The following is a 25258-nucleotide window of genomic DNA, read 5'->3' as shown; positions in this document are numbered from 1 at the left end:
ACTGCCTGTAGACAGCTGCCTCTCTGATTGGTGGTGTAGCCGCTCATCTCTCAGCCGCAGCCAGACTTATTTTCTCTCTTCCTTTTCTTGGACAAACAAGCCCTGTATCGTTAGTATCGCGACTCGAAAACAGAAATGACCGAACCACAGTCCAAGGCTGATCGAGGCCAGCCTTACAAATACCGGGCACTTGAGTCTCCACTCCACATTAGGTTGATTCATCTACTGCCTGACGAGCCTGACGAGGATGTCCGGCTAAGAATCTCACATGAACTTCTGAGGCTACCGGAGCAGCCTAGCTCACTGCGTCTGTCCTGGAAACATCTACAAACAACGCTCCCTGCAGGATGGGAAGTCGTTGAAACCATCGAAGGCAGATACATCTTCATGAGCGAGTCTAACGACACATCAAGCGGGGGGGAAGATGAAAATGAGGAAAGCGATGAAGAAAATGGAATCATCCATACTTGGAAACACCCAGACCCTGCTGTGGACCCAGCACTGTACGAGCTCCCACCTCTAAATCCCGCACAGCCAGCATTCGAAGCTCTATCCTATGTCTGGGGCCGGCAACGTGACTCTGTGGTCGCTACCGTCGAGGGAGAGGGAGGTGAGTCTCTGGGAAGTATCAAGCTTGGGAAGAACCTAGCTACGGCACTCAGACACTTGAGATACCAAGATACAGAGCGCGTGCTGTGGGTGGATGCTATCTGCATAAACCAAAACGACGATACCGAAAGGGCTACTCAAGTCCTTCGGATGTCAAGTATTTATCAGGACTGCAGCCGAGTTGTCATCTGGCTTGGACACGAAAAGCACGACATCGGGCTACTTTTCTCTGAGCTGGCCCATATTGGATCTCAGATTGAGAAGACAACAAACGGTTTAATAATGTCAACCCCGGATACAACCGACTTCAGTTGGTGGCAGGATGATGTTCCAGTTGACTTTTCCGATGACGTTTGGTTGGCTATGAAAAAGCTCGGTGACCGCTCTTGGGTTCACCGTCTTTGGACTGTCCAAGAGGCTATCATGGCCAATCGAGATTCCATAGTCCAGAGCGGCGACGCTATTATATCATGGCCTCTATTCCGTCGTGCAGTTGCAGGCCTTCTGCATAAAAACGAAATGCCCATGGCTCGAATTTCTATCAGTGTCATGAGAAGCGTAGCGAAAAACCCAATCGGAGCAACGCTGGCACATACTCTTGACGCATATCAAGGTCGGCTGTGTTCAGACTCTCACGACAAGATATATGGGCTACTGGCTATTCTGCCGCAGAGGTTTGCCAGCGAGATTAGGCCGGATTATGAGCAACCTGTCGACGAGCTCTATAAGTCCTGCTTTCTGGCCAGTACCAGGGCTCTTAGCCGTTGGGAGCTGCGTGGCTGCCCCCGAAATCCGGATGAGGATACTTGCCCCTCTTGGGTTCCCGATCTTTCTGAAGCAGATCCATATGGCCGGAAAATATCACACCACTATGCCTCGGGATGCTCTGCCCTACACTTTGAGTACCAAGCACCCAATTTACTAAAGGTAGTTGGTCTAAGATTCGACACTGTGAAGTCTGTTTCCGAGAAGACCTTTGATCATTGGGATAATGGCGAGACAGCGATTCGCGCTATCCGATCTTGGGAACCTGAATGTTCTCTCACAGACCCCTATCCTAGCGGGGGCACCTATTTAGATGCTTTTGCCGCCACATTTATCCAAGACGGAAGAATTGAACGTCGTCCTGCTGAAGGATTCAGCCTTGAGCATGTCAAGGATAGGTTCAAAAATGAATTTCTCTCGACAGCCTCAACACCGGTGTCAAAGCTGACTCGCGGAGACATGATGGAATATGTCATCTGGACACGTTCCAAAGGTAGAGCGATGGTCACAACTGAGAGGGGTAGTATTGGCTTAGCCTGTACTTTCGCAAAGCCAGGTAGGTCAGAAGTCATGGTATTCAAGATTCATACTGATGACGCTAGGCGATGTGATTTGCGTCTTTCTCGGTTGCGACTTTCCAGTACTACTACGTCCATGTAAGGACAACAACTGGAAGTTTCTGAGTGACTGCTACGTATGGGATCTAGAAGTTACACAAAGCTTGCTAGGTCCTCTTCCGTCCCCATGGAAGGCACAGCTATTCTATGATCCCGTTATCGAACACCGGTCTTACACCCGCTATCATAACCCCGAAACAGGAGAGCTGACAGCAGATGACCCTAGGCTGGAGCCTCTTGTAGGATGGCAGTGCGTTTCAATGGAGCAGCTAGGGCGAGATCTTACAGGAGATGACCCAGAAGTTTGTGAATTCTTCCGGAATATGGAAGATGGCAGAATCGTGAATTCTGATCCACGGTTAGAGCCAGAAGCTCTTAAGAGCCGGGGAGTGAACCTGGAAACTTTTGCATTGAGCTAGAACTTCAGCACTCTTATACTATGACTATCAGAAAGTCACTCGTTGGAAGGGTATAAAACTTTCTCTAACGGCACAAACTCCTCCTTGATTGTCCTCGTGCTCACAAACCTCTGCAAATGGGCCATAGTTCCAGTTTTGTCATTAGTACCCGAATCACGAGAGCCGCCAAACGGTTGCTGAGCCACCACTGCACCGGTACACTTTGTGTTCAGATACAGCATGCCAGCAGCGTGCCTAAGAACGTTCTGAGCATGGCGTAGCACATAAGGGTCCTTCGCAAAGATGCTGCCTGTCAGGGCGTATCTCGACGTTGTGTCAAGGAGCTTCAGAGTCTCCTCCCACTCATTATCGGGAAAGACGTAGATGCCGAGGATAGGGCCGAACAGCTCCTGGGTCATGATTTCATGACGGGGATTGGTGGTCTGATAGACTGTTGGGTAGACGTAGTACCCCTCGTCCTTGGTAGCCTTACCCCCAACGACAAGCTCCAGATCTTTGTCGTTCTTAGCATCTTCGATAATATTGTAAAGCTTATCAAACGAAGCTTCATGAATAACCGGGTTAATGAAGTTCTCGTAGTTCTCGACATCTCCAACCTTCAAAGCAGATATCTGCTCTTGAAGGTGCTTCTTAAACTCAGGCCATACTGACTCAGCGACGTACACTCGAGAATTAGCAGAGCACTTCTGTCCCTGGTACTCAAAAGCAGCTCTAACTGTGTTGAGAGCAGCACTCTTCACATCTGCGGTTGGGTGAACGATGCCCCAGTTCTTGCCGCCGGTCTCTCCGACAACGCGGGGATACGAGTTGTATATCTCATCCCCAATACCGTTGCCGATCTTCTTCTGTAATCCCTTGAAGACCTTGGTTGAGCCGATGAAGGTCAAAGCACCGAACTCAGGTCTCTTCAGGACTGTATCAGTAACCTCATTGGGCTCGCCTGGCAAGAACTGAATGACATCCCTGGGAAGACCGGCTTCAAGAAGGATCTGATATAGAAGCCAACTAGCATGGATGGCTGAGTCAGAAGGCTTCCAGATGACAACATTTCCAAGTAACGCAGCTGGCCCGACAAGCGTGGCACCAAGAGCTGTGAAGTTGAAAGGTGACACCGCATATACAAATCCCTCCAATGGTCTATACTCCATCTTGTTCCACACGCCTGGGGTCTGAACTTTAGGCTGTTGAGCATACAGCTTCCACGCCTCGTCGATATAATGACGGAAGAAGTCTGCTGTCTCAGCTGGGGCATCGATTTCAGCTTGCCAGATGTTCTTGCCCATTCCCAGCATGGTTGCAGCGACGATATCAGAGCGATATTTACCAGTTACCAATTCAGCTGCACGAAGGAAAATGGCCGCACGATCTTCAAAGGGAAGAGCTTCCCAAGCGGGCTTCGCCTTGAGAGCGGCGTCTATAGCTGCATTGACATGCTCAGGCGTGGCGGTTGCGTATTCTGCCACGACTTCTTTGTGATTTGATGGGTTTTGCTGCTTGAGAATTTGCTTGCTGGTAATCTGACGATGATGTTAGGAGTAGAGTTTCTCTTGTAGACATAGTAGCTTACTTCTGCGCCGTTGATTTGAATGGGAATCTTGACAGGGAACGAGCTTTTGAGCTTCTTGATGCTTTCTGTGAGTTGGGCTCGCTCTGGGGAGCCCTTGGCATAGTCGAACTAAGATGTCATGTTAGCACGAAGGATTTCGTGTCAAAGCCAACTTACCATTTTCTCATTCTCGAATTTTGGTGGGTTCCATAGACTTAAATACCGACTGGCTAACAGTGCTCTGGGCTTGTGTTGGTGGAGAGCACCAAGCTGTGCGAGAGGCCGATGCGGCGAGCAAAGAGACCTGAACATTTTCTGCAAAATAAGACAAAACAAAGAAATAGAAGGTTTGGTAAATTGTTGTATAGAAGTCTTCCTACCACATAACTAGTCGCCTTATAAGTCAAGAGGCACCGAGCAGGCCAAGAGAAGTCGGGATGACATCCCGACTACGTATCTCTCTCCGACACTCCAGCTGGCAAACCAGACAACACCTGCATATGCGGATGAATCCAGCTCGTAATCGATTCCCCACCTTCTGGAGCCATCAGGTCCGGCACTTATCAGTGAGATCTGCATGAGTACAGTATCACGTCCTCATGACCTTCTCCGCATAACGCCACGCATTTTGTGATGCAGAGAGGCTGTTGGATCATGCGGGGGTTGCTCTCAAGGTTACAAGATAGGAATGGAAGCGTCGGTGGCTCGTTCCGGCTTTGCTTAGTTGCGTAACGTAGATTGGTGTTAGATAATGGTGGTGGCATGTTCAGTGGGGGAGTGATGGATGCTAACGCTGGCACTTAGATGAGAGTATATGAAAGCCACGGCCATCTTCTCATAAGCTGGGAACGTTTCATTATCATAGGGCCATAATTTTAATTACTTCAACATGCTTTTCAGAACCGCCATACAACATCAGAGGCGTCTATTCCCTGAACCATCCCAACTTCACATCCAGCCACAACTTAGAAGTGTTACCAATGCAGCGCTGAGGACCCCTCTAAAGCCTACCCAGGCACCCCGGGTGGACGAACCATCGCCACTCTCCAAGATACCTATGGGAGTGCTCCTGCGCTCCGTCGCCTTAACAACAGTAATGGCGAATAGGTGGCTACTGCGGCCGTCACTTGCATTCATCGCGCTCATCACACAGTCCAACTCAGCCATTCTCAACCCCGACAAGAACCCGGTGCTCAGTCGTATTCTTCAATGGACTATTTATGACCACTTCTGTGCTGGGAACAGCATCCCCGAAGTGTCAAATACTGTCAAGTACATCAAGAACCTTGGCTTCCACGGTATCATTCTTGGATATTCGAAAGACGTCGTGTTGGACCCTAACGTGAAGCTTCCGAAAATTGGCATTGAGGACTATCCGAAAGAGTGCTACGACATGATCGATGAATGGAAGAAGGGCAACATCGATACTCTGAACATGATCGAGGCCGGTGATCTTCTAGCTGTTAAGTAATTACCCTAATTCTGTGCAAATGACCAGCAACTTACGTAGTTTAGGGTGACTGGTGCTGGACCCATCGCGGTAGACGCTTTGCAGGCTGGCAAGCCGATGAATAGGTACCTCCACAAAGCTCTCAACGATATTTGTAGCGAGACTCAAAGGCGTGGATGTCAACTCTGGATAGACGCAGAACAACAAGCTATGCAACCGACACTCGACGAGTGGACCATTACCCTCATGCGTGAACACAATCGGGGCGGGAATGCCCTTGTTTACAACACCATTCAGGCTTATCTCAAAGGCGCTAGACAGAACGCGAAGAGGCATATTCAGCTAGCTGCCCAAGAGGGTTGGACTGTCGGTATCAAGCTTGTTCGTGGCGCATATATCGAGAATGAAATCCGGTCTCTCATTCACGATACAAAAGAGGATACAGACAGTTCATACAACGATATTGCAGACATGCTAATTTCTCGAAGACTGCCCGATGAAGCTGCCGACCTCAGCTTCCCAGATGCGGCACTCGTTCTGGCGACGCATAATGCCGAGAGTGCGCAAAAGGCCCTTAGCACACACAGAAAGCGCCTTGAAGCTGGTCTTCCCACAGTGCCTATGAAGTGTGCCCAGATCATGGGCATGGCTGATGAGCTGAGTTGCAAGCTGCTGCAGGATTACGAGCAGGCAGTCAAGAAGAATAGAGTCACTGCTGAGACGCCCAAGATTTACAAGTGTCTACCTTGGGGCTCCGTGCAGGAGTGCATCAATTATTTGTACCGACGAGCGGTGGAGAATCGCGGTGCCGTTGAGCGGACGCAGCATATGGCGCTGGCTATGAGACATGAGCTTCGACGGAGGATACTGGGCTGAAGATAGACAGAAATAGAAATTGAAAACTGTTAAATTCATACCAAATCATGATACAAGCTGCATTAGTGTTGGTCTATGTGAGTTGAAGCTTTACAATAAAGTAACTGGACACGCTTCGCTATGACGCCTTTTCTTTCTCCAACTTGGTCAGAAGTTCACTTCTGGGTTGCTCATCGGCCCATCTCGTTCTGGGAAGCTCGAAAGTCGAAGTCATCCGCCCGTACGACATACCGCCCAATTGGCCGATGGGCCGTAGTTTGTCAAGCTCAATGTGACTGAAATCTTCATTGGCAGCATCTTCTTGTACCCAGAACCGAGTCGCCTTGATGAGAACTATTCCATAGTTACTCATTCCTGGTTTATGACTTTCGAACTCTTTGATATCGACGACCTGCCCTTCAATAGAAAGCACCGACTCTTTAACGCGGGATGGTTTGACAGTCGTAGTTTGTGCCTCGGTGAGCCCGGTAATGTCCCACTCAGAAACACCATACGGAGCGTCGATCGACGACGCGTTGACTGCTTCTATCATATTCTCGGAAACAGTGTTGATCACACATTCTCCAGTATCCTTCAGATTCTGATACGTATCTTTAGCCGACCCAAAGCGAGATGAGAAGCTAACGATGAACATGGGCGGGTCGTGATCAATCACTTGAAAATAGCTAAAAGGCGCCAAGTTCTTGGTCTCCCCATCGCCGGAAATAGTGCTGATGAAGCCAACAGGTCGAGGGGCAATACCAGAGATTAAAAGTCGGTAGTTCTGCCCGACGGACCTGTCAGGCGAATACGGGTCGATCTCTCGGTGGATCTTGTTGGTGGGGGATTGACCAGTGCGGACACCATCTCCATAAGACCAGGATGGGTCTGGGGACTTTGTTATCTCGATAGATTTGCCAGAGTGATCAAAGTCTGGTCTGTGGGCTATCGTTTCCTCAAAATTGGCGATTGGTTGGACTGCTGAGAATGCAGGCTTAGCTGCAGCTGCAGCTGACGAGTTCAGTCGCATCGTTGAGGGTGATGGGTTTGTTATCAGGCATTTGCGTGCATGCAACGTTGATGGTCTAGATTGGAGGGTCAGATACTGTGCCTCTAGATGATATGATCTGGAGCTGTCGTGCTAACTGACCTTGATGCAATTGCAGAGCGAAACGTAGCCAAAACCCTGGTCATTATGACAGTTCTGGCATCAAAGCATTGGCCAATTCTAGAAACAGGGGTCTCTTCCAGAAGCACTGAACCCGGCAGTCAACTTACACCGACGCAAATCTCAAGTGGAAAAGTCGGGATTGTTATACCGATATAGGACACTGACAATCCCCCATGATAAGCTTCCACTATCGGGATCTCATTCCGACCGCTTCACTCCGCATCCGATAACGCAGTCTCAATCCTGCAAAGCCGCTGATAAGCTTTTTCCACGAACGCTACCAAATTAGGCAAAGACCCCAAGCCGGAATGATGTTCCAGCTAAAAGACTTAAGTCGGAAGAGCACCCCGACCTCTCCTCAACAGTTATTATCAATTGCGCAACGATGCCTGCTACACAGAATGGCCAATTCCGGATTATTAAGAAATGTGCTAAAGCGTGAGTTTTTATCTGGGCCGTTGGAAGCCGATAGCTGATCTTGGTTGTTGGGTAGGTGTAAGCGATGTCGGTCTATGAAGGTCAAGTGTTCGGGGGCGCAGCCTTGTTTGAGATGTGGACGCAAGAATGAGAGATGCATATACGAGGTGGAGGAGAAGAAGGTATCAGTGCCTGAGAGGTGAGTCTTCTTTCTTTTTCTGGTGTGTAACAACTGACCTGAGGACAGCTACCTCCGCGCCTTGGAGAGACGACAAGATGGACTTCCATCACCAGGGTCTCTTGGTAATGGAAGTAGACCACGACCGAGGCACTCTTCTGTTTCTGATTATGGTATTTCCGGTGTAGTCACGCGGGACGCATCCATGACTGCGGATGGGGGTGAGTGACCATCCAATAGTCTGTCATCTTTACTAACATGATAACCAAAGATCTTACACTTGGAACACCTCAGGATCATGACGAGAACGACGAAACAAACGAGGCTGCCTCGCTATCCACTAATGATGTCCTCGAACCCGCTTTCCGACAAAACCCCCTCGTCGACAACGACTATGTCTTCGGGCAAGCCATGGGCAGATACTGTACGTTGCCATCCGTCAATCATCGGCATACACTAACACATCTCCACAGGGTACATGGGTCCCGCATCATCATGGGCCTTTTGCAGAAGAGTCCTAGCCCTAGTAGGCAAGCATCTCCCCGAAGCAAACAACGAGCCTCTACCCTGGCACCTAGACGGAGTGGCCTTCCGACTGCAGTGGAGACCACTTATGCCAGATGAGCCACCGGATATTTCCAACCTACCGCCGTCTGACTATGCGTATTTCCTCATTCAGACTGCGAGGTTTTACCTTGGTCCTTTGGCGAGTTTGATAGACGAGGCTGAGTTTCTTCAGCATTTTAAAGAGCTTTATCAAGATGCTTCGGCTAAAGCGGCATCGTGTAAACTGTGGTATGCGCAGTATTTACTCATGATAGCGTTCGGCAAAGCTTTTCTCGGTGGGAAGAGTGCTGATGGAAGTCCGCCGGGGTATCAGTACGCTGCAAGGGCAATGCCATTGATGCCTGAGTTAGCCGGCATTGCTCTTGATCCTGTTCTCTCAGCGCAAGCACTCACATTGGCTGCTATATACTTCCAGTCGATTGACATGAGAGTGGCAGCATATCAACATATCGGACAAGCTCTCCGTATATGTGTCTTGTCGGGATTTCACAGGCATATGCCGGAAGAAGCTGTCGGGGCACAACACTCTAAGCGATGCCACATAGTATTCTGGGTAGTCTATATGCTCGACCAAGAGTTCGCTGCTCTCATTGGCGCAACGAGTGCCATACGAGACGAAGACATCACGAATAAGCTACCTTCTCAGGCGGACAGCTCGTTGAGCTCACTGAGTCTGACCCTTCATGTCCAGCTTGCTCGGTTAATAGCCCGATTACTTGGGAGTAAGTGCCACCCTCCTAAGACTACTAAAAATTGGCTGCTAACAATTTTGAAGCGGTATACGGTGTTGGTAAAGATTATGACGGCACCCTTTTTAGTAACACGCAGTCTATCCTACGCAACTTGGCTGAGTTGAACCGTGATCTGAACAACATTATCAATAATCATTTCCAAGACTCGATCAGCAAAGCGTCACGAACTGCGACGAGACTTCTCCTCCAATATCACCACGTAGGTTTCAAAGCGCGGTGCTGAACTTGAAGTCTTTGGTCTAATCTGTTTTCAGTGCGTCGTTCTCACAACAAGGCCACAGATAATGTGCGCCTTACATATGCACATTGAACAGTCAAAGACAAAGCTTCTGACCCATGGTCTATCACTATCTCCACCGGTTGCCTCGCTTATACAGTCATGCGTTAGCTCGGCGCAGGCGATTTTGAAGACGCTCCGTGCCTTGGCAGATGAAGATCTCATCGGTAAGTACAATTGTCATGAAAGTCAATCATGAAGCTGAGTTTTTTTGCAGAGGCATTTCTGCCGTTCCAAATAGAGTATGCCTCATCGTCAGCATTTCTGCTCCATCTCATCCCTATCATATGTCCATCTCTTCTTTCAGACGATTCATGGCGCGATGATGCTCGCTACGTCTTTGATACTCTTATTGCGAAAGGCAGTCTCATTGCTCCGCTGCGCAAAGTAGAACTCGAGCAGCTGGAACAGAAGTTATCTGCTTTGACGCCGGCTAGTAATATTGCAACGCCAGAAGTACCAAACCAGGTAGAAGAGCATGTCAGCGTCCAGGAAGAGGAGAACGGGGAGACAGAGTTAGACGAGCATGTCTCTGAGGAGACGGGTTGGGACCTCTTTGCGGCCAATGCCATGGCAGGATTGACACCAGGGGAGTTGTTGGATTTGGCAGAACAGCTCGACGTAGACAGTTTCCTATATCAACCCGAGATGTAAGAAGGCTAAAAAGCACCAAAACAAATAATAAGATGCTGTTCCCAACTTCTCCTCTGGGTATTTGAGGATAACCCGACCTGACAAGATCTGACGCTATTCTTGTTTAGGCCAGAGTCGTTTTCAGGCCATCTGATAGGGTGCAGTTGTTCCAAGCCACAGGCTGACTCCAAGGCTCACAACCATGAGTTCAGCTGAAACCGCTCAACTTGCCAGCTTCAAACAACTGAAATCTGATGCAAAGCGACCCAAGGGATCGAATTCCGGCCCTAGCCCCTACTGTACAACTTGAGTAGCCCAAAGACAATCCTATGGCGTTCCCGGCGGTGTCAGCAGAAGCACGGGTCCCTTCCCCGCCGCCCCTCAGACTGGGCAGAGGCCAAGGTCACCCATACGAAGTCCCTCCACCGCATGCGCCGAATCAGCAATACGCGGTAATTCCGGAGACGACCTTTAACAATAAATTCATGCCGTATCCCTACGATTACAATGTCGTGCCACCACTATCTCCACCTACTCCAAAAGCTGCCCTCAGTCCGAGCCCCAGGCTACTGCAAAACCAACAAGCTGCATCTTCGTTTAGCGAGTTGTCTTATCAGTACAGACCAATTGAAGATGCATCCATCAGATTGGTTAGAATATTGCCCGAGAGGAAGACGATGATCAAGTGCGAAATTATCCATGTTTCCTTGGAACAGCCTCCTCCTTATAAGGCTATCTCGTACACTTGGGGCGATACAGGTGATACCCGCAAGATCGAGATTGAAGGTTGTTTGATCCCGATAGCTGTCAGCCTCCACGGTGCCCTGCAAGCACTACGCAAAAAACAATCATCTGTCTTGGTATGGGCAGATGCTCTGTGCATCAATCAAAAGGATCGAGATGAGCGGAGTCAGCAGGTTCAACTGATGCCGTTTATCTACTCTAATGCTGATAGCGTCGCAATCTGGCTTGGTCCGGAAGAGAACGACAGCACACGAGCTGTTAGTTTTCTCGATGCCGTAGCGACTACAGGTGAACCTTTTGGTTCCAGCAATGTTTCCAAACTACTAGCAGCTGGTGCCGAAAACGGTGACCTTTTAGCAGTAGTATCACTCTTTGGGAGGGAATATTGGAGACGACTATGGGTCGTCCAGGAAGTCTTCAACGCGAAGCGAATAATGGTTCATTGTGGCTCGACTCGTCTTGAGTGGAAGAAATATCAGAGTGCTTCAGTACTATTCAGCCAGCGCCGTGGGGAACTCATCTTCAATAACAAAGACCAGCTCAAGAGGCGACTAGCAACTTCGCCTGATCAGTTCAGCTATGTTCAGACCCTCATTTATCAAGGGCCAGCCAGTCTACCAGACCTCAAATTCCACATGTCGGATGGAGAAGAGGCTCTTCTACAGGTGCTTCGAACTTGTCGCAGGAAGCTCGCCTCTGATCCTAGAGATAAATTGTACGGAATCCTTGGCGTTTTGCCAGCAAGTATTCGAGACGAGTTCCGCGCGGACTACAATCTCTCCGTGAAGGATGTGTACACTGAGATTGTCGACTTCCTTCTCAAGACGACTGAGAAGCTTGACATCATCTGCGAAGCGATCCACTTCCCTGTTCACACCAGCACCGCCAACCTTCCAACATTTGTTCCGGACTGGTCACATATTCCGCAAACATCGGCAATGGGCTTCAAGTATAATTTCTCAGCTTCAGGTTCGAGTAAAGCCATTTGCAGGTTCCGCGACGAACGCCTCAACAAGCTTGAAATTTCAGGACTCGAGATCGACGTGGTGCAGAGCAAGGGTGTTGTCGTCGGCACACTTTGCAACCTAGGAGATTATCTCATGGCGTTCCTACACTGGAGAGTGCTACTTCTTCAGGCCGTTGAAGGTCGCAATGAGCAAGAATTACAAATGGCGGAAGAGTGCTTTGCAGCGACGATCTGTCTTGGTCAAATCCCATCAGAGTATGACCGAGGTCGATGGCAGGCAGAAATCTATCATGTCTTTGCGAACCTGTTTCGCGACCGTCTACCATACATCAGGCTCGATGACAGACTAGCTAACTACTTGGAAACTCCATCCGGGGTTAAAGCTGAAATGAGGCGGCACTTTCTGCAAATTCATTTTGGGGATCGTATGATGGGGAGGTGTTTCTGTCTTACGCAAAATCGTCGGCTTGCGATGGGGTCGGGGTTCATGCTTGCGGGTGATATAATTGTTGTGCCGTTGGGTTGTTCGACACCGATATTGTTGAGAGCTGAGGGGACGCAGGGTGAGTATAGATACGTGGGCGATATATATATCGACGGGTACATGCTTGGTAAAGCTGTTGATCAATGGCAGGCGGGGAAGAGGCAGTTGAAGAAGTATGTACTTCACTAAAATTGAATATTCTGGCGAATTGTCTTCGAATAGAGGGCCTAAGGATTTTGGATTGTTTGAATGGTGGGTGATGTCAGAGCGTCATGTGGTAAGCCGCGGTCCGCCCATTGGTGATCGGACATAGAGTCTGCATGCAGTGGTCATCGATTTAGCCTTCGGAAGGCCCAGCCAATCAATAGCTCGACCTAACGAGTGACTGGTAGTGAGGCATATATTATGACGGCTACGAAAGAGAATGTGGTTACACAAGTAAAACAAGTTAAACTCCGAGCCATTACCCGCCGTAATCGTATGTTTGCCTGACGTCAGACAGATAGAGTTAGTGCGGCGAGCACTCAAACTCGCTTCGAAGCGAGGCCAAGTGACCTGTGCCCTTGGGGGACAGAAAACGTCGAGAGTGACATCCCAGGATCTCCCACTATCCCGGGTTGCAGCTTTTATGTCCCCCCCCCCGAGCCATCCCTGTCACCGACTGAGACTCACCGGTCATGATAAAGGTGCACCAACAGGAGCCAATACCAAGCTTATCAGAATATATACGTGAGATAGGACTGAGAAATATTCAGTCTTGACAGCCCTTACGTGTGTCTTTTTAGTAAAATCTCTCCGTCTCCGTGAACCTTTCGACGATAAACCCCAGTCATCAACACTCCTTGTTGACCCTGGAAATTCTTGGCATGTGGCGCATCTCCCCACATCCTAACAACCACCGTCAGTCGGATCAGCGCCGACGGCATCTCTCATAGTGGAGTAATTATGGGCTCTATATCGGCTTCTACACATGGCGCACCAGACTCAGAGCTAATATTAAGCGACGCACTTTGGAGAGAGAGGGTGCCGCATATCAACGGAGAGAACCACTTCTTCTGGCCGTACCTGACCCTAGAGAGGCTGATAACACGAGAGACAATCACCAGACAACTCTATTCCGTCAAGATAGGACTGGAGGATGCAGAGGCATGCAGCAACTTAATTCTGGGCATCGACAAACGTTCATTTCTTCGAGTCTTTGCCATACTGGTTGTTGTAGAGCGGTCCGGTGATATCCGGGCTTTTATAGATGCAGACTTGCATGACGAAAGATTCCCTCTGGTGCAAGGATCTGAGCATTATCTCACTGCACAGATTTGCATGGCAAAGCTGGAGTGGTCTCATATGCAGAAAGACTATTTCAACATTAATCAACTACGAATATCACCGGGGTTCTTTGCACTGGGAGAGGATTACGAAGCCCAACACTATGATATGCCTAAAGGGCAAATGCTCCCTTGGGTACTATGCAGAGACAGCTACGGAGTACACGAAGAGACACTATCGGGAGGATGCGGACAGGTTGTCAAGTACAAGATTGACTCCAACTCACATGGTTTTGCCCCTTTACTTGAGAAGGTGAGTTCACGTTTCAATCCTCGCTGATTGATAAGGCTCTGATTTCTATCCCGCATAGCTTGGATTTTATGGTAGCTTCGTGGCCGTCAAGTCTTTGAAAAATACAAGCCGGGACAAGGGCACGTCGAACAAAGAGTTGGAAATGCTCAAACGATTCAGTGGTCTGAGCCACCCAAATATCATTACGCTTTTGGCGACATACACTCTCAACAATCAGTTTCACTTCGTTCTTCCAGCTGCTGAGTACGATCTTCTCATGTATTGGAAAATCCACCCTGGTCCACTCGTTAATCCGGCTTCTGCCAGCAGCGAAGGTCTCGTATGGCTGTCGGGACAAATTCGAAACATTGTCGGGGCCCTTGCACATATCCACGAGGGTAGAAAAGCCAATATGGATACGGAGGTTATGTTTGGCAGACATGGAGACATAAAACCTGCCAACATTCTTTGGTTCAGATCACGGAAAGAGAGGCGAGGTGCTTTTGTGATATCGGATTTTGGTATTGCGGACGCCCACCGGGAAGAAACCAGATCTATTATTTCTGCGGCTGATTTACCTGTTACACCCAGGTATCGAGCACCGGAGTGCGATATACGTGATGGCCGTATATCTAGAGCATATGATGTCTGGAGTCTAGGCTGTGTATTACTTGAAATGATTTCTTGGATCCTTGGGGCGAACGAACTCAGGGAACGATTCAAAGAGATCTTGGTTTCACCCTACATTACCGGGGTCAAGACCGACATATACTACGATTTTCACTGGCTCGGGCCTGGAGAGGGCTACAGAGTTGGGGTAAAAGAGCAAATCGTCAAGGTAAGTCTCCCAACTGAAAACTCTGACACGACCTCTTTCTGACACTGGTGGCAGTGGATCCATTCTATGCATTATAAACCGGGTTGCAGCCCCTACGTCCATGATCTATTGAAAATTATACACGAAGATATGCTGGTGGTTGATCACCATAGGAGGAAAAGGATGGCTGATTTGCTTGATAATGTTAGCGAGATGCACCAACGCGCCGTTGATAACATTGACTATGTCAAAGCTCCGGAACCGAGCGAGGTAATTATTGAGGCAAGATATATGGATGGAGTGCATTTGAATAATAAGATAGAAAGCATTCTGGAGAATCGGGAGGAGAAAAGAAAGCAGCTGAACGAGGTCGAGGTAACATATAACTCGTGACACTACTCAAGGCCCAGACCTATCAGGGCAGGATTAGCTCCAAATAGCACCAATTAACAATCGATAGTGTTGTCTGGAAAATTAATAGCGCTTCGAATTATATCGTGTTCAATACTAATCTTAGTTCGTTTTCGTTTAGCGAAGCCAAGTGAAGTTAGCAGCGACAATTTTAAACAAGGGTCAGGATATGTCGGTTAGTCTCGACCGATCTAGTACCATACCACCGGAATTGCGTCCCAGGGCAAGACTATTTAATTACTCGGTATACCACGACTCGACAATAGTATTTTTCTTTCTGTGTTCTCTTTTGCAAAAATTGGACCGGCTAGTATTGAAAAAAATGAGGTTCTCACAGTGTTTTGTGGCTTTGGCCATGGCCTTGTCAGGTGCTGAGGCCCTTACGATTAATTCTGATTCTTGCTTAAGTGGTATGTCGTGTTTCTTAATTCATACCTGTGAAATTACCTACTGACTCTCAGAATAGCCGTTACTGTAGTCTCGAGCAAGACATATGCATCCGACTGCAAATCTTATCTATATACTACTGTGACACCCAAGAAAGTGTAGGGCTAACAACTTTTGTCTAGATAGTGTCACAACAGCTAACGATGATACAACAGCACTATCTATAGAACAAAGACTGTAACGAGCATCCCGACAGTCAGAAAACCTGTAACGGCAATCAGCACACAGCGTGTAACCGCCACAAGGACCAACTCTGTTGTACAGAGTGTTACAATCGATATCACTACAACTGTGACAATGGATGGTACCAAGACAGTTACTCAGCAGACCACAAAGACAATCACGACGACTGCCCGGAATGTCAGCCCACCATTCAAGAAGCGAGCAGCCAACGCCCCTGTCATCCCTCCCTACGCCAGCAGCGCGTGCAGCAACTCGGCCAAATATTCGTCCGCATGTTCTCGTGTTGGTGTAACCAGCAAAACCATTACTCTTCCACGAACGACCATCGTTTCAGTCATCCACAAGGTTATCATTCCACGAAGAACCACCATCAAGACCGCTATCGCAACCGCCTATGCCACCAAGACGGTCAAGACAGAGGTTGTCCAAGAGACCTATTCCACTGAGAAGATCGGTAAAGTAGTTGGGACAGAAGTGAAGGACAACATCATTGCCACGGAGACGAAGACCGAGATCAGCACCAAGACAGAAGCAGCCGATCCACTGCAAACAATCGTGCTCATCGCACACAACAGCGGGGATCCCAACCTCGCCCCCCTTGGCGGTGTTGGTTTCACCCGTCTGGAGAACCAAATCGGCACTGGCAAGTACTTCTTCGACTTTACAACCGATGTTGACTCCGACGTGACCTTCACCCTCAACGAACGCACTGGGGAGATTAAAGTCGTCAATGGACCTGGAAATTCGATTGGAAAAGCCGGTTACTCCAACGTCAACGGAAACTCGGACAACTATGTGCGCTTCATGTCGACCGAGGAAGCTACAGCGAATGCGGCCAACCGTTTCATCTGCAAGATCGTCCCAGCGACTTCGTACCCCTTGGGCCTCCAGTGCTTATGGGGAACTAATCAGATTGCTGATTTTTGGACGTGCTCTTCACGTCTGGTGCTTGTCCAGCCGGGAGTGGACTTCACGAGTCAGTGTACGGGTGCTTCTACGTCTTATACTATTGACATAGAGGTCCGCTTGGCTTAGAGGGGATTTGTAAATCAATTGAGATGACAAGAAATAGACCCTCTATAGAATCAGAATTCACTAGACCGCAAGTCATTTAGTACTTAGAATTAATCCTACCTAAGTACCGTCGAGGTTTCTGTATGCCGGTGCTGCCTCTTCTACAGGCGGCCTAATCCACGATTCATCGCGTTGTATCTCGGCCTCAGCCTCAGCCTCTGCCGTCCTACTACTTCCACCATCCATCCCTTCAGGTCGTACTCGATCATCACTCGGTTTTAATATCAACAAATCCGCCTCCCCGCCCACATCAAACTTCACTCCCGCAATTTCACCCTCCACCCACCATTTAATTCCATGCGTAACCATCATATTATATGTGCAAAACGAATGCGTAAACTCAGACTGTGCAAAATTCCATTCTTGCGGAAATCCCGTGTCCTGTAGACCTATCCGCAGACCAGACAATTCTCCGACGTCGATAGGCTCCCATTGACGTTTGAAGGGTATCCGAAGCTTTGTATTGAGTTTGTTGAGAGCTTGGACAACTCCAAGGTCTACTTCTGTTCTTCGTGCTCCAAATATTCCGTTCAAGGATGTTTCCGTGACTATCCAAATGTGTACAGTTCTAATTTTAACTTCTTGTGGAACATTTTGGATGATAGGACTTGTCTTTTGCCAGTCTGGTGCCACGAGAAGCTTGATAGATATAGGCGTTGGGTTATCAAGTTGAATGATCCTTGGTACGTCAACGAAAACGTCAAATGCTAGGTCCGGATCTGATGAGAAGCTGAAGTTCTTCCGAATCTTTTGTAGCGAAGACAATTTCAAATCTTCTGATCCTGGAATGAGGCTCTGAGTTGAGATCTTGCGTGGATAGCGGATTCGTCTGGATTTGAAGTCGGCAATAGGAGCATCTGTCGTCAATGGTATGACCTTGAAAGGGATTGTAGCCTCAAAGACTTCGGTCTCTCCATGAACTTCAACTGTAAGTTTGGCTTCGATGACATACTGGATGCACGCTGATGTTCTCTCTTCTCTTCCGTCGCCAAGGACATACGACGGAGGCAGTTCGTGGTCCGTCGTTTCCAGAGGAATATAGCTGAAATTCTGCCTGCCATTGTTGACTTTTGGGTCGGCATATAGTGGAACAGGTATATTGAATGTCCACTCCTTATGACTACCGGTCTCGATATGCAAAGGTCCCGTAAATATGGTCTGACAATGGTGATGCAGTTTTATCCCCCATGCGAAATCACCGTTTCTATCCTTGAAAGGTTCGCTTGTACTTGCTGTTCCAATAATGGATACGCTGAGTGATGAGTCTGGGCTCACTATATGGGTTGTTCTGTATACAAGTCCTGTAATAGTATCACCAGGAATGTATGTATTGCCATCGAGGTGGATTCCCAATTCGGGGCTAGATTTGGGTCGTTTTCCAAGGCATGACATTTTTGGTTGTATTCTGGCTTTAGCTGATACAAAAGAAACTGTGGTTACCTCGGTGTATATTTATGCCTTTGCATTTTGACTCAACTCTTAGAGCCCAGCCTCGCGGGACGTATTGGCTGTGCCGCAAATCTAAGTGAGTCGCGAATTCGACGCCAAGGTTGAGAAATGCAACATAGCCAATTACCAGTCTCCAGATTGTGGCTCGGCGAAGGGCATGACCCTCCTCATATGAGAGAAACCAATAAGGGCTTGGCTTGGCTTTAGACATCGTAAGTTGAGTCATCATCACCTGATATACATGTTCCGGTTTCGGTCAATTGCGCGAGGCGCGAGGCAGACGTGAAGTGGTAATTCGTGTTTAGCCTCTGATAATTCTTCAACTATTGTAATTGTTTGTGATTTAAAGGTACAATTGAACTCCTTAAGGTGAGACGTTGACTGCGCATCTTGGCATTTGAGGTCCAAGTCAGCGACTTCCGCAGATGGACAGGCTCAGATTTGGTCCGCTGCTGGTGATCCTGGTTACCTAGGTAGGCCTAGTCCGATACCCCAGCACAGGCTCAGTATCGACTCTACTTGGAGTAGTAGAAAGCCGCCTTAGGGACCAAATAGATGTTAGTGTGCTTGGGTCCTTCGGAGTGGTCAACAGGGTCGTTGATATGTTCATAGAAACTTCTGGGTCATCTTATTTGACTTGAAACAATTATGCAAGGTACTTGGCCCACGGCTGCTGTATCTGACCTGCCTATTTACCCCATTCCCATTTACATGCTATTACTCCTGTCATATGACACATTCACCGACATGGTTTTCCTGATATGGGGTGATAATGCTGGACTAGCTGGTCCACCAGCAGGTCCAGCATTACCCTGATCATTCATAGTACCACGATGTTCCTTAAGAATACTCTTGTCACTCTGGTTATCAGAATTATGATCCGGGTGAGCCTCTGTCTCAATCAAGGCACTCCATTGACCAGCCTTATTCTTGGGAACGAACATGATGTTGTTCATGTTCTTCAAGCGATGCGAGTTCTCGCTTGACTTGGCTGATGAAGGAAAGACCTTGCGAAGCATGGGGCGGAGGGTAGGTATACAGGCAGCCATGATAATGAGAGCATTCTCAGCGCAGGCTGTGAGAAGAAGTTCACCGACGTCGTAGGTAGGATCAGTGCTTGTTGCGTTGGCTTTGAGTTTGGTGCATTTGATGACTGCGATGGCTCCAGCACTGGGGGATATTGGTAAGTAAGAGAAAGCTAGAGAAGGAAGCCACAACTTACAAGACACCGAGGCTCATGGCGACAGCTACACCAAACTTTTCCTTGTTCTTCATGTTCAGGTTCCAGAGCATAGCCCAAGGAAGAAGCGCGAGGATGAAATCAGTGGCAGCAGAATAAGCTTGATGAGTGTCAGTATCAGACCAAATAACAGTATGGAGAAGACCTACCGCCGATGAAGTATAAAACTCCAAGGTAGGCATTAGGATGCCAGCATTTGCTCACAATAGCTGGGTTCCACGTTGTTCGAGGGTCTTCGCAGTGCACAAATACAATGATAGAGATGAGTATATGAAGCGTAAGCATAGTGACAACTATGAACCAGAGGAACCGATGGATGAATCGCTGTGCGGCCAGTCGCATGAGACTGATTGAGAAGGATGTCTTGCCCAAGGCGCATGACATGACGACAAAGGGCTGCGAGACTTGGCCCAGCAATGCGACCGGGACGGCATCCTGAGGGGCAAAGGTGAGAACCCATTCGATATGTCGACCGAGACCTTTCTGAACCGCAGCTTCGATGATGGCGCCATAGCATATGAGAAGAATCTGTTGTGATCGATACTTGTTAGTACGTGAGGTGTCGAAGAAGGTTGACTTCTTACCAGGGAGAGAAGAATGACCCAGTCATCAAGACCAAAGACCTTTCGCACAAACAATCTCGTGTAAACTCTAAGTCCAACAAAAAGAATGGGAAAGATAACAGAAAGCCACGTCACAGTCCGAATCATCGGCCCCCGCGTCTCGGCGAGATACTCAGGAGAAGGCGTGGCAGCAGCCATATTCGCATCGATAACCAACAAGTTTGTCTCACTCTGCTTTAACAGGCACATTCATGCGTCTTATATGTGCCCAGGACAAACCTTGCCACAGAATACGAAAATAAACAAACAGGCCGGCAAATAAATTCTTTGGTACCATAGCTTTGTTCTCTCACGTATATGTCACATCTCAAGGAGACCAGATGAAGGATTTCGAGTATCACAAAGAAAGAGAAGAAGAAAAAGAAAAAAGAATATTCATCGTGGGGAAAAGATTGACCTCGGGAGAGACCGAAGCCGTTGGACTCGAAACAACGGCTGGGAAAAGCAACGTTGAAAACGGGGCTGCAAAACCGCCGAGTAGCGAATCCAATCGAGGGCATGAGAATATCCCGACTGTGAGAGGAGAGAAAACATTGGGGACGATCAATGCCATCACAATCATACGTTGAGCAAGCCGCAACGGAGACGATCTGCAGATCCAATCACGGGGAACAATAGAAGATGTTTGCTCGCTTTGCATAATGTGTCAAATATCAGTTGTTACGACAGGGTCGCAAGCAAAATTAGAGCATGGAGTCGCTTATTGTTATCTCCGTATTGCTGCCAATCCCGGTGAAGTGTTGGGTCTCGCGAATCTGATAGATCAGATGCCGTGCCATACTCCTGCATATTGGCTCGCCACAGAGAGTGGGTTTGCCGGCCGCGACAAGTTCTGCAAGAAATTTGTGCAGAGTGGATTTTGTCTAAATCAGAGTCGTGATTAATTTAGTGTCGAAGAAACCGTTGCGTGGAGATCAATGTTAATTGATGTCTTGTCTAAAGTTGGTCGAAGCTTAGTTCCCGTCTGAATGGTGTCCTTGTCCCGTGTCACTAGCTTCAACGCTATCTTATTGTGTAAGATTGCCTACGAACCAACAGTAAGCCAATAATTACGTGACAGTCACTTCTCATATTCTGCTGTATTCAGCTTGTGCTTCGAATATTACCTCGAGTCCTGTAAGCTCTTTGTTCACTCAGCCTTTTTTCCAAGGATACCCCTGGCCTGTACAAGGATGATCCCGCCTCCCCGGTGAGATATTGTCTCTTCCCTCGTTCTCATCGTGCAGAACCTAATCCGATTCAGACAATCTCAACCGAGGTGGTTGCTAATCGAGACCGTGTGCGTGGGATTCTTTGTTATAACTACTGCATGCCAAGTTTCAAGGAGCCTCATGCTTATGTGGGGGAGCCAACAATTTCGCACACGTTTGCGAGGCTACGGGAGGAGAGAAAGTCCAGGACTGTAATCTTAAATGATAGACAGATTTAGGTAACTTAGTCTAAGCTTGGCCTAAGTTCAGTATAAATTTAGAATACCCTGTGCTATCTAAGGTCTGAAGTTTTCTTGCTCTCCAAAGCGAGGGAACGCTTACTCTTCCTGTGTCTCAATAGCTTCTCCGCTTCTGTATTTGGTCTCTCCCGCGTGGAGTTCAGACATATCACAAAAACTAGCATGAATACCCTGCAAGTTTGTGGTGGAGTACTGTTACATGGTGCATGATCCAGGCGCATTCTCTACAACGGCGTCACTTTTCGCTTTGCCTGTGATAAAGACAGTGTGAGACAAGGTGCATTACACACGTCGAGTAATCAGGCCATGCCCTCCGCAAAAAGCAATATAGATCCGGCTCTGTGCCGCGTCTGCATCCCGCAGCTGCTTTTTAATTAACTTTATGATATATCCTCTTTGTTTTCTCCGCAGTTGCTCTCGTTGTCTCTGTAGATCATGGCCCTTTCTTCCTTTGACCTGAGCTACGTGCTGTACGTTGGCGTTGCTTTTGTCGTCGCTCGTATCTTTTACGACCTCTTATTCTCACCTCTCAGACGCATTCCTGGCCCTCTTGCTGCAAAGTATACGGACTTCTACCGGGCCTATCTTGCCACCAAGGGAAATGTCGATGCACACATGCGAGCATGGCATCAGAAATGGGGTTCTGCTGTGCGGGTTGGTCCAAATACGATCAGTATCAGTGACCCAGATCTGATTCGTGTCATTTACACGACGAGAAACCCTTGGCGAAAGGTAAGCACCCTGTGACGAGTCTGTGGATTGAGATTGCTTAATGGGTTCTGACTGTCCTAGACTAATATGTACCGCCCCAATGATGTCGTCGTCAATGGCCAGCGTATGCAAAACATCTTCAACACTGCAGATGAAGACTTTCACACCAAATACACCAAACCCATCCGGGGCTTCTGGACGCTGCCCAAGATGTTGGAGGCTGAGCCCATCATGGACGAGACCCTTTGTGAGCTGATTACTCACATCGACAATCGTTTTGCCAGCACAGGCTACGTCTGCAAGATGGATGAATGGGTTGCTTATTACGCTTGGGACGCTGCTGCTAACATCAGCTTTGGTCGCAACTACGGCTTCATGGACCAAGCTGCTGATGTCGAGAACATCATTGCTGAAAGCACAGCTGGACTCAAGTACTTCACACCCGTCAGTCAGATCCCGTGGCTTGACGAGTGGCTGGACAAGAACCCTGTCTGGCGCATTGGCCCTCGCCCTCTTGTCAATGGCGTATTGTACACCATCAAGATTCTCACAGAGTATCAACAGCAGGTAGCTTCTGGCGCTGCCAAGCGTAAGCCCGTGGATCTCTTCATCGACAAATACAACAGCTTGAAAGACACTGTTGAATATGTTGATGACCAGCAAATTCTGAACTGGCTTATGCTCAATGTCTTGGCCGGTGGTGACTCAACAGCTGGTGCCATGCGTGCTCCGGCTTACCACCTTCTCAAGAACCCTTCTGTCTGCGAGAAGATGGTCGCCGAGCTCCGTTCTGCCAATTTGACTCTCCCAGTTCCTCAATGGAAGGAGATCAGTCAACTGCCCTATTTCGACGCAGTTATGCGTGAGTCTATGCGAATCTCGCCAGCTGTCGGTCTTATTCTTGAGCGCGAAGTTCCAAAAGAAGGCCTCGAACTTTCAGACGGTCGCTTCATTCCCGCTGGAACGAAAGTCGGAATTAACCCTTGCGTGATTACTCGCGATGTTGGTGTCTTTGGTGAAGATGTCGATACCTTCCGACCTGAGCGATGGCTTCGCAGGAAGGGTGAATCAGAACAGGGACATGCTCAACGTGTGCGACGGATGCACGAGTGTACTGAGATGATGTTTGGACACGGCTCGCGAGTTTGCATGGGTAAACACATGTCCAAGTTGGAGATGTACAAGATGTTTGCTACGCTTTATGTGAACTTTGATGTAAGTCTGGTCATCTCCCTAAGCTATCAATATCAAGTACTAACCGAAGATATAGGTTCGTATTACCGATCCGAACCATAGATGGAAGTATGATAACTCCTGGTTTATGTATCACAAAGACATCCCGTGTACTATTAGTCGCAGACAAATGTCGTAAGCTTGGCGTTAATTTATTTCATTTATGCTTTTTGTTCGGTTCGCGGATGTATACTGCATGGAGAACTAAATATTTCAAGAAAGTAAAGTGAATCTCTTACACCACTTCTGCCACTGCCTAGAAATTATGATTGGGATTCAATTAATCTTTGTAATGACTCATATTACGTTAAGGTATATGTCTCTATGAACGTTAACTGGTAATCACAATTAGAGACTTGATGATAAAGCCATCAACCTTATAGCCACCGCCAAAACGTCTTTCAAATGCTGTTATGAGCTAGATGTGTTATTTGCAGTTGAAGTTGTGGCTGAGAGCTTAAATCTACTGAGAGAACTGGGAATTCAAGGCACTTCTGTGCAATCTCGCACCCTCCAGTATGGTCCAGCGGGAAAGGCCTTCTATAAAGTTTCTCCCTCTTCTTCTAGGTGCGCGTGATATACATATCGCGTCCTGTCCGTCATTCTGAAGTATGAACGCAGTTATGTAAGAAATACTCTTTAATGCATAATAAATACTGAATTATATATAATATATACTCAATTATGCACTAGGTTCTCTCGGCTGGATTAAGCTTTCAGCCATAAGTCTCAGCGGCAAATAACACTTCAAGCTCACAACTTAGACATTAGGGGCCGACTGTGACTTAGAGCAGTTCTGGGCCGGCAATTCCCCTGACAATGATGCAGTTGACATGACTAGATGGGTATCATCACAGCTTTTTGGTTTGGCTGATGCTTTGCAACTGATCCGAGACTTGTTCCCTCCAGGGGTACTGCCACAGAATGACCACAAACTACAACCACCACACCGGGACCTCAGCCCAGAGCGTATTCTATGCTTTGAAACAAAAGGCATCACTCACTGTGTACTCAAGATTGCAGACTTCGGGTCTATGCAATACCACGACGATCAAGCCCATCACCAACGAGGCTTTGAGACATGCATGGGCTCGGCCTACCGCGCTCCAGAGCTGCTGACTGGTGAACCTGCTCACAGTTCGGATCTATGGTCCTTCGCATGCATCATCCTACACTTCATAGTCTGGTATCATGGCGGTTGGGCACTGGTGAATGCATTGTCAGCTTTGAGCTCCGCCGAAGAAGAAGAATGTCTCGGTGCTTATACTGATGATGATAAGTTCTTCAAGTACGGGCACTTAATGGCCACCCAGCTTGGCGGTGAAGTAATTGGCCAGGGAAAGGATGTCCCAAATACTATAGTATTGAAAGAGTCTATTGAACAAGTATGTTGGAATCCTTGAGGCGATTGATATTCTTCACTTACAAGCAACAGGAAATGTCAAAATATCTCGAACAAGGCAAGAGCCATTTTGTTCGCGACATCATTGGCCTGGTCAAGAAAGACCTTCTTCAAGCAGATGCTGGGGAGCGGGCAAGTTTTAGTGATGCGTACTGTAGAAGCACACTTTCAAGTTGAAGGACAAAAAGGCATAGCTGGTGAAGATTGGAT

The 25258-nt window shown here is 48.1% G+C and overlaps 11 protein-coding genes across 11 annotated transcripts; 7 read left to right on the top strand and 4 right to left on the bottom strand.

Moving 5' to 3' along the window:
* Positions 1-135: 135 nt before the first annotated feature.
* On the top strand, positions 136-2410 carry FPRO_03481 (uncharacterized protein; the record flags this gene model as incomplete). The annotated part of the gene is made up of 2 exons (XM_031226302.1): positions 136-1930; positions 1977-2410. The coding sequence occupies 2 exons, from the start codon at positions 136-138 to the stop codon at positions 2408-2410; spliced, it is 2229 nt and encodes a 742-aa protein (XP_031076852.1).
* A 35-nt stretch (positions 2411-2445) lies between these two features.
* FPRO_03482 (putative delta-1-pyrroline-5-carboxylate dehydrogenase) lies at positions 2446-4268 on the bottom strand (the record flags this gene model as incomplete). Its single annotated transcript, XM_031226301.1, has 3 exons — positions 2446-3927; positions 3978-4085; positions 4134-4268. 3 exons carry the CDS (start codon positions 4266-4268, stop codon positions 2446-2448), a joined length of 1725 nt encoding a protein of 574 aa, XP_031076851.1.
* A 577-nt stretch (positions 4269-4845) lies between these two features.
* Positions 4846-6282, top strand: FPRO_03483 (putative aspartate aminotransferase, cytoplasmic; the record flags this gene model as incomplete). The annotated part of the gene is made up of 2 exons (XM_031226300.1): positions 4846-5423; positions 5472-6282. 2 exons carry the CDS (start codon positions 4846-4848, stop codon positions 6280-6282), a joined length of 1389 nt encoding a protein of 462 aa, XP_031076850.1.
* A 147-nt stretch (positions 6283-6429) lies between these two features.
* On the bottom strand, positions 6430-7455 carry FPRO_03484 (related to conserved protein/domain typically associated with flavoprotein oxygenases, DIM6/NTAB family; the record flags this gene model as incomplete). Its single annotated transcript, XM_031226299.1, has 3 exons — positions 6430-6470; positions 6514-7346; positions 7412-7455. 3 exons carry the CDS (start codon positions 7453-7455, stop codon positions 6430-6432), a joined length of 918 nt encoding a protein of 305 aa, XP_031076849.1.
* Positions 7456-7817: 362 nt separating this feature from the next.
* On the top strand, positions 7818-10277 carry FPRO_03485 (uncharacterized protein; the record flags this gene model as incomplete). The annotated part of the gene is made up of 8 exons (XM_031226298.1): positions 7818-7870; positions 7926-8048; positions 8097-8248; positions 8299-8451; positions 8501-9316; positions 9370-9545; positions 9601-9790; positions 9841-10277. The coding sequence occupies 8 exons, from the start codon at positions 7818-7820 to the stop codon at positions 10275-10277; spliced, it is 2100 nt and encodes a 699-aa protein (XP_031076848.1).
* A 308-nt stretch (positions 10278-10585) lies between these two features.
* FPRO_03486 (uncharacterized protein) lies at positions 10586-12640 on the top strand (the record flags this gene model as incomplete). The annotated part of the gene is made up of 1 exon (XM_031226297.1): positions 10586-12640. The coding sequence occupies one exon, from the start codon at positions 10586-10588 to the stop codon at positions 12638-12640; it is 2055 nt and encodes a 684-aa protein (XP_031076847.1).
* Positions 12641-15591: 2951 nt separating this feature from the next.
* Positions 15592-16901, top strand: FPRO_03487 (uncharacterized protein; the record flags this gene model as incomplete). Its single annotated transcript, XM_031226296.1, has 3 exons — positions 15592-15646; positions 15703-15781; positions 15839-16901. The coding sequence occupies 3 exons, from the start codon at positions 15592-15594 to the stop codon at positions 16899-16901; spliced, it is 1197 nt and encodes a 398-aa protein (XP_031076846.1).
* A 99-nt stretch (positions 16902-17000) lies between these two features.
* Positions 17001-18332, bottom strand: FPRO_03488 (uncharacterized protein; the record flags this gene model as incomplete). Its single annotated transcript, XM_031226294.1, has 1 exon — positions 17001-18332. The coding sequence occupies one exon, from the start codon at positions 18330-18332 to the stop codon at positions 17001-17003; it is 1332 nt and encodes a 443-aa protein (XP_031076845.1).
* Positions 18333-19096: 764 nt separating this feature from the next.
* FPRO_03489 (uncharacterized protein) lies at positions 19097-20390 on the bottom strand (the record flags this gene model as incomplete). Its single annotated transcript, XM_031226293.1, has 4 exons — positions 19097-19559; positions 19612-19729; positions 19779-20157; positions 20214-20390. 4 exons carry the CDS (start codon positions 20388-20390, stop codon positions 19097-19099), a joined length of 1137 nt encoding a protein of 378 aa, XP_031076844.1.
* A 1747-nt stretch (positions 20391-22137) lies between these two features.
* On the top strand, positions 22138-23785 carry FPRO_03490 (uncharacterized protein; the record flags this gene model as incomplete). Its single annotated transcript, XM_031226292.1, has 3 exons — positions 22138-22434; positions 22495-23628; positions 23684-23785. 3 exons carry the CDS (start codon positions 22138-22140, stop codon positions 23783-23785), a joined length of 1533 nt encoding a protein of 510 aa, XP_031076843.1.
* Positions 23786-24479: 694 nt separating this feature from the next.
* FPRO_03491 (uncharacterized protein) lies at positions 24480-25225 on the top strand (the record flags this gene model as incomplete). The annotated part of the gene is made up of 2 exons (XM_031226291.1): positions 24480-25031; positions 25082-25225. The coding sequence occupies 2 exons, from the start codon at positions 24480-24482 to the stop codon at positions 25223-25225; spliced, it is 696 nt and encodes a 231-aa protein (XP_031076842.1).
* Between the last annotated feature and the right edge of the window lie 33 nt (positions 25226-25258).

This window comes from Fusarium proliferatum, assembly GCF_900067095.1.
Source record: "Fusarium proliferatum ET1 genome assembly, contig: FPRO_scaffold002, whole genome shotgun sequence".
NCBI classification, from domain to species: domain Eukaryota; kingdom Fungi; phylum Ascomycota; class Sordariomycetes; order Hypocreales; family Nectriaceae; genus Fusarium; species Fusarium proliferatum.
This window is presented reverse-complemented; position numbering and strand designations above follow the sequence as displayed.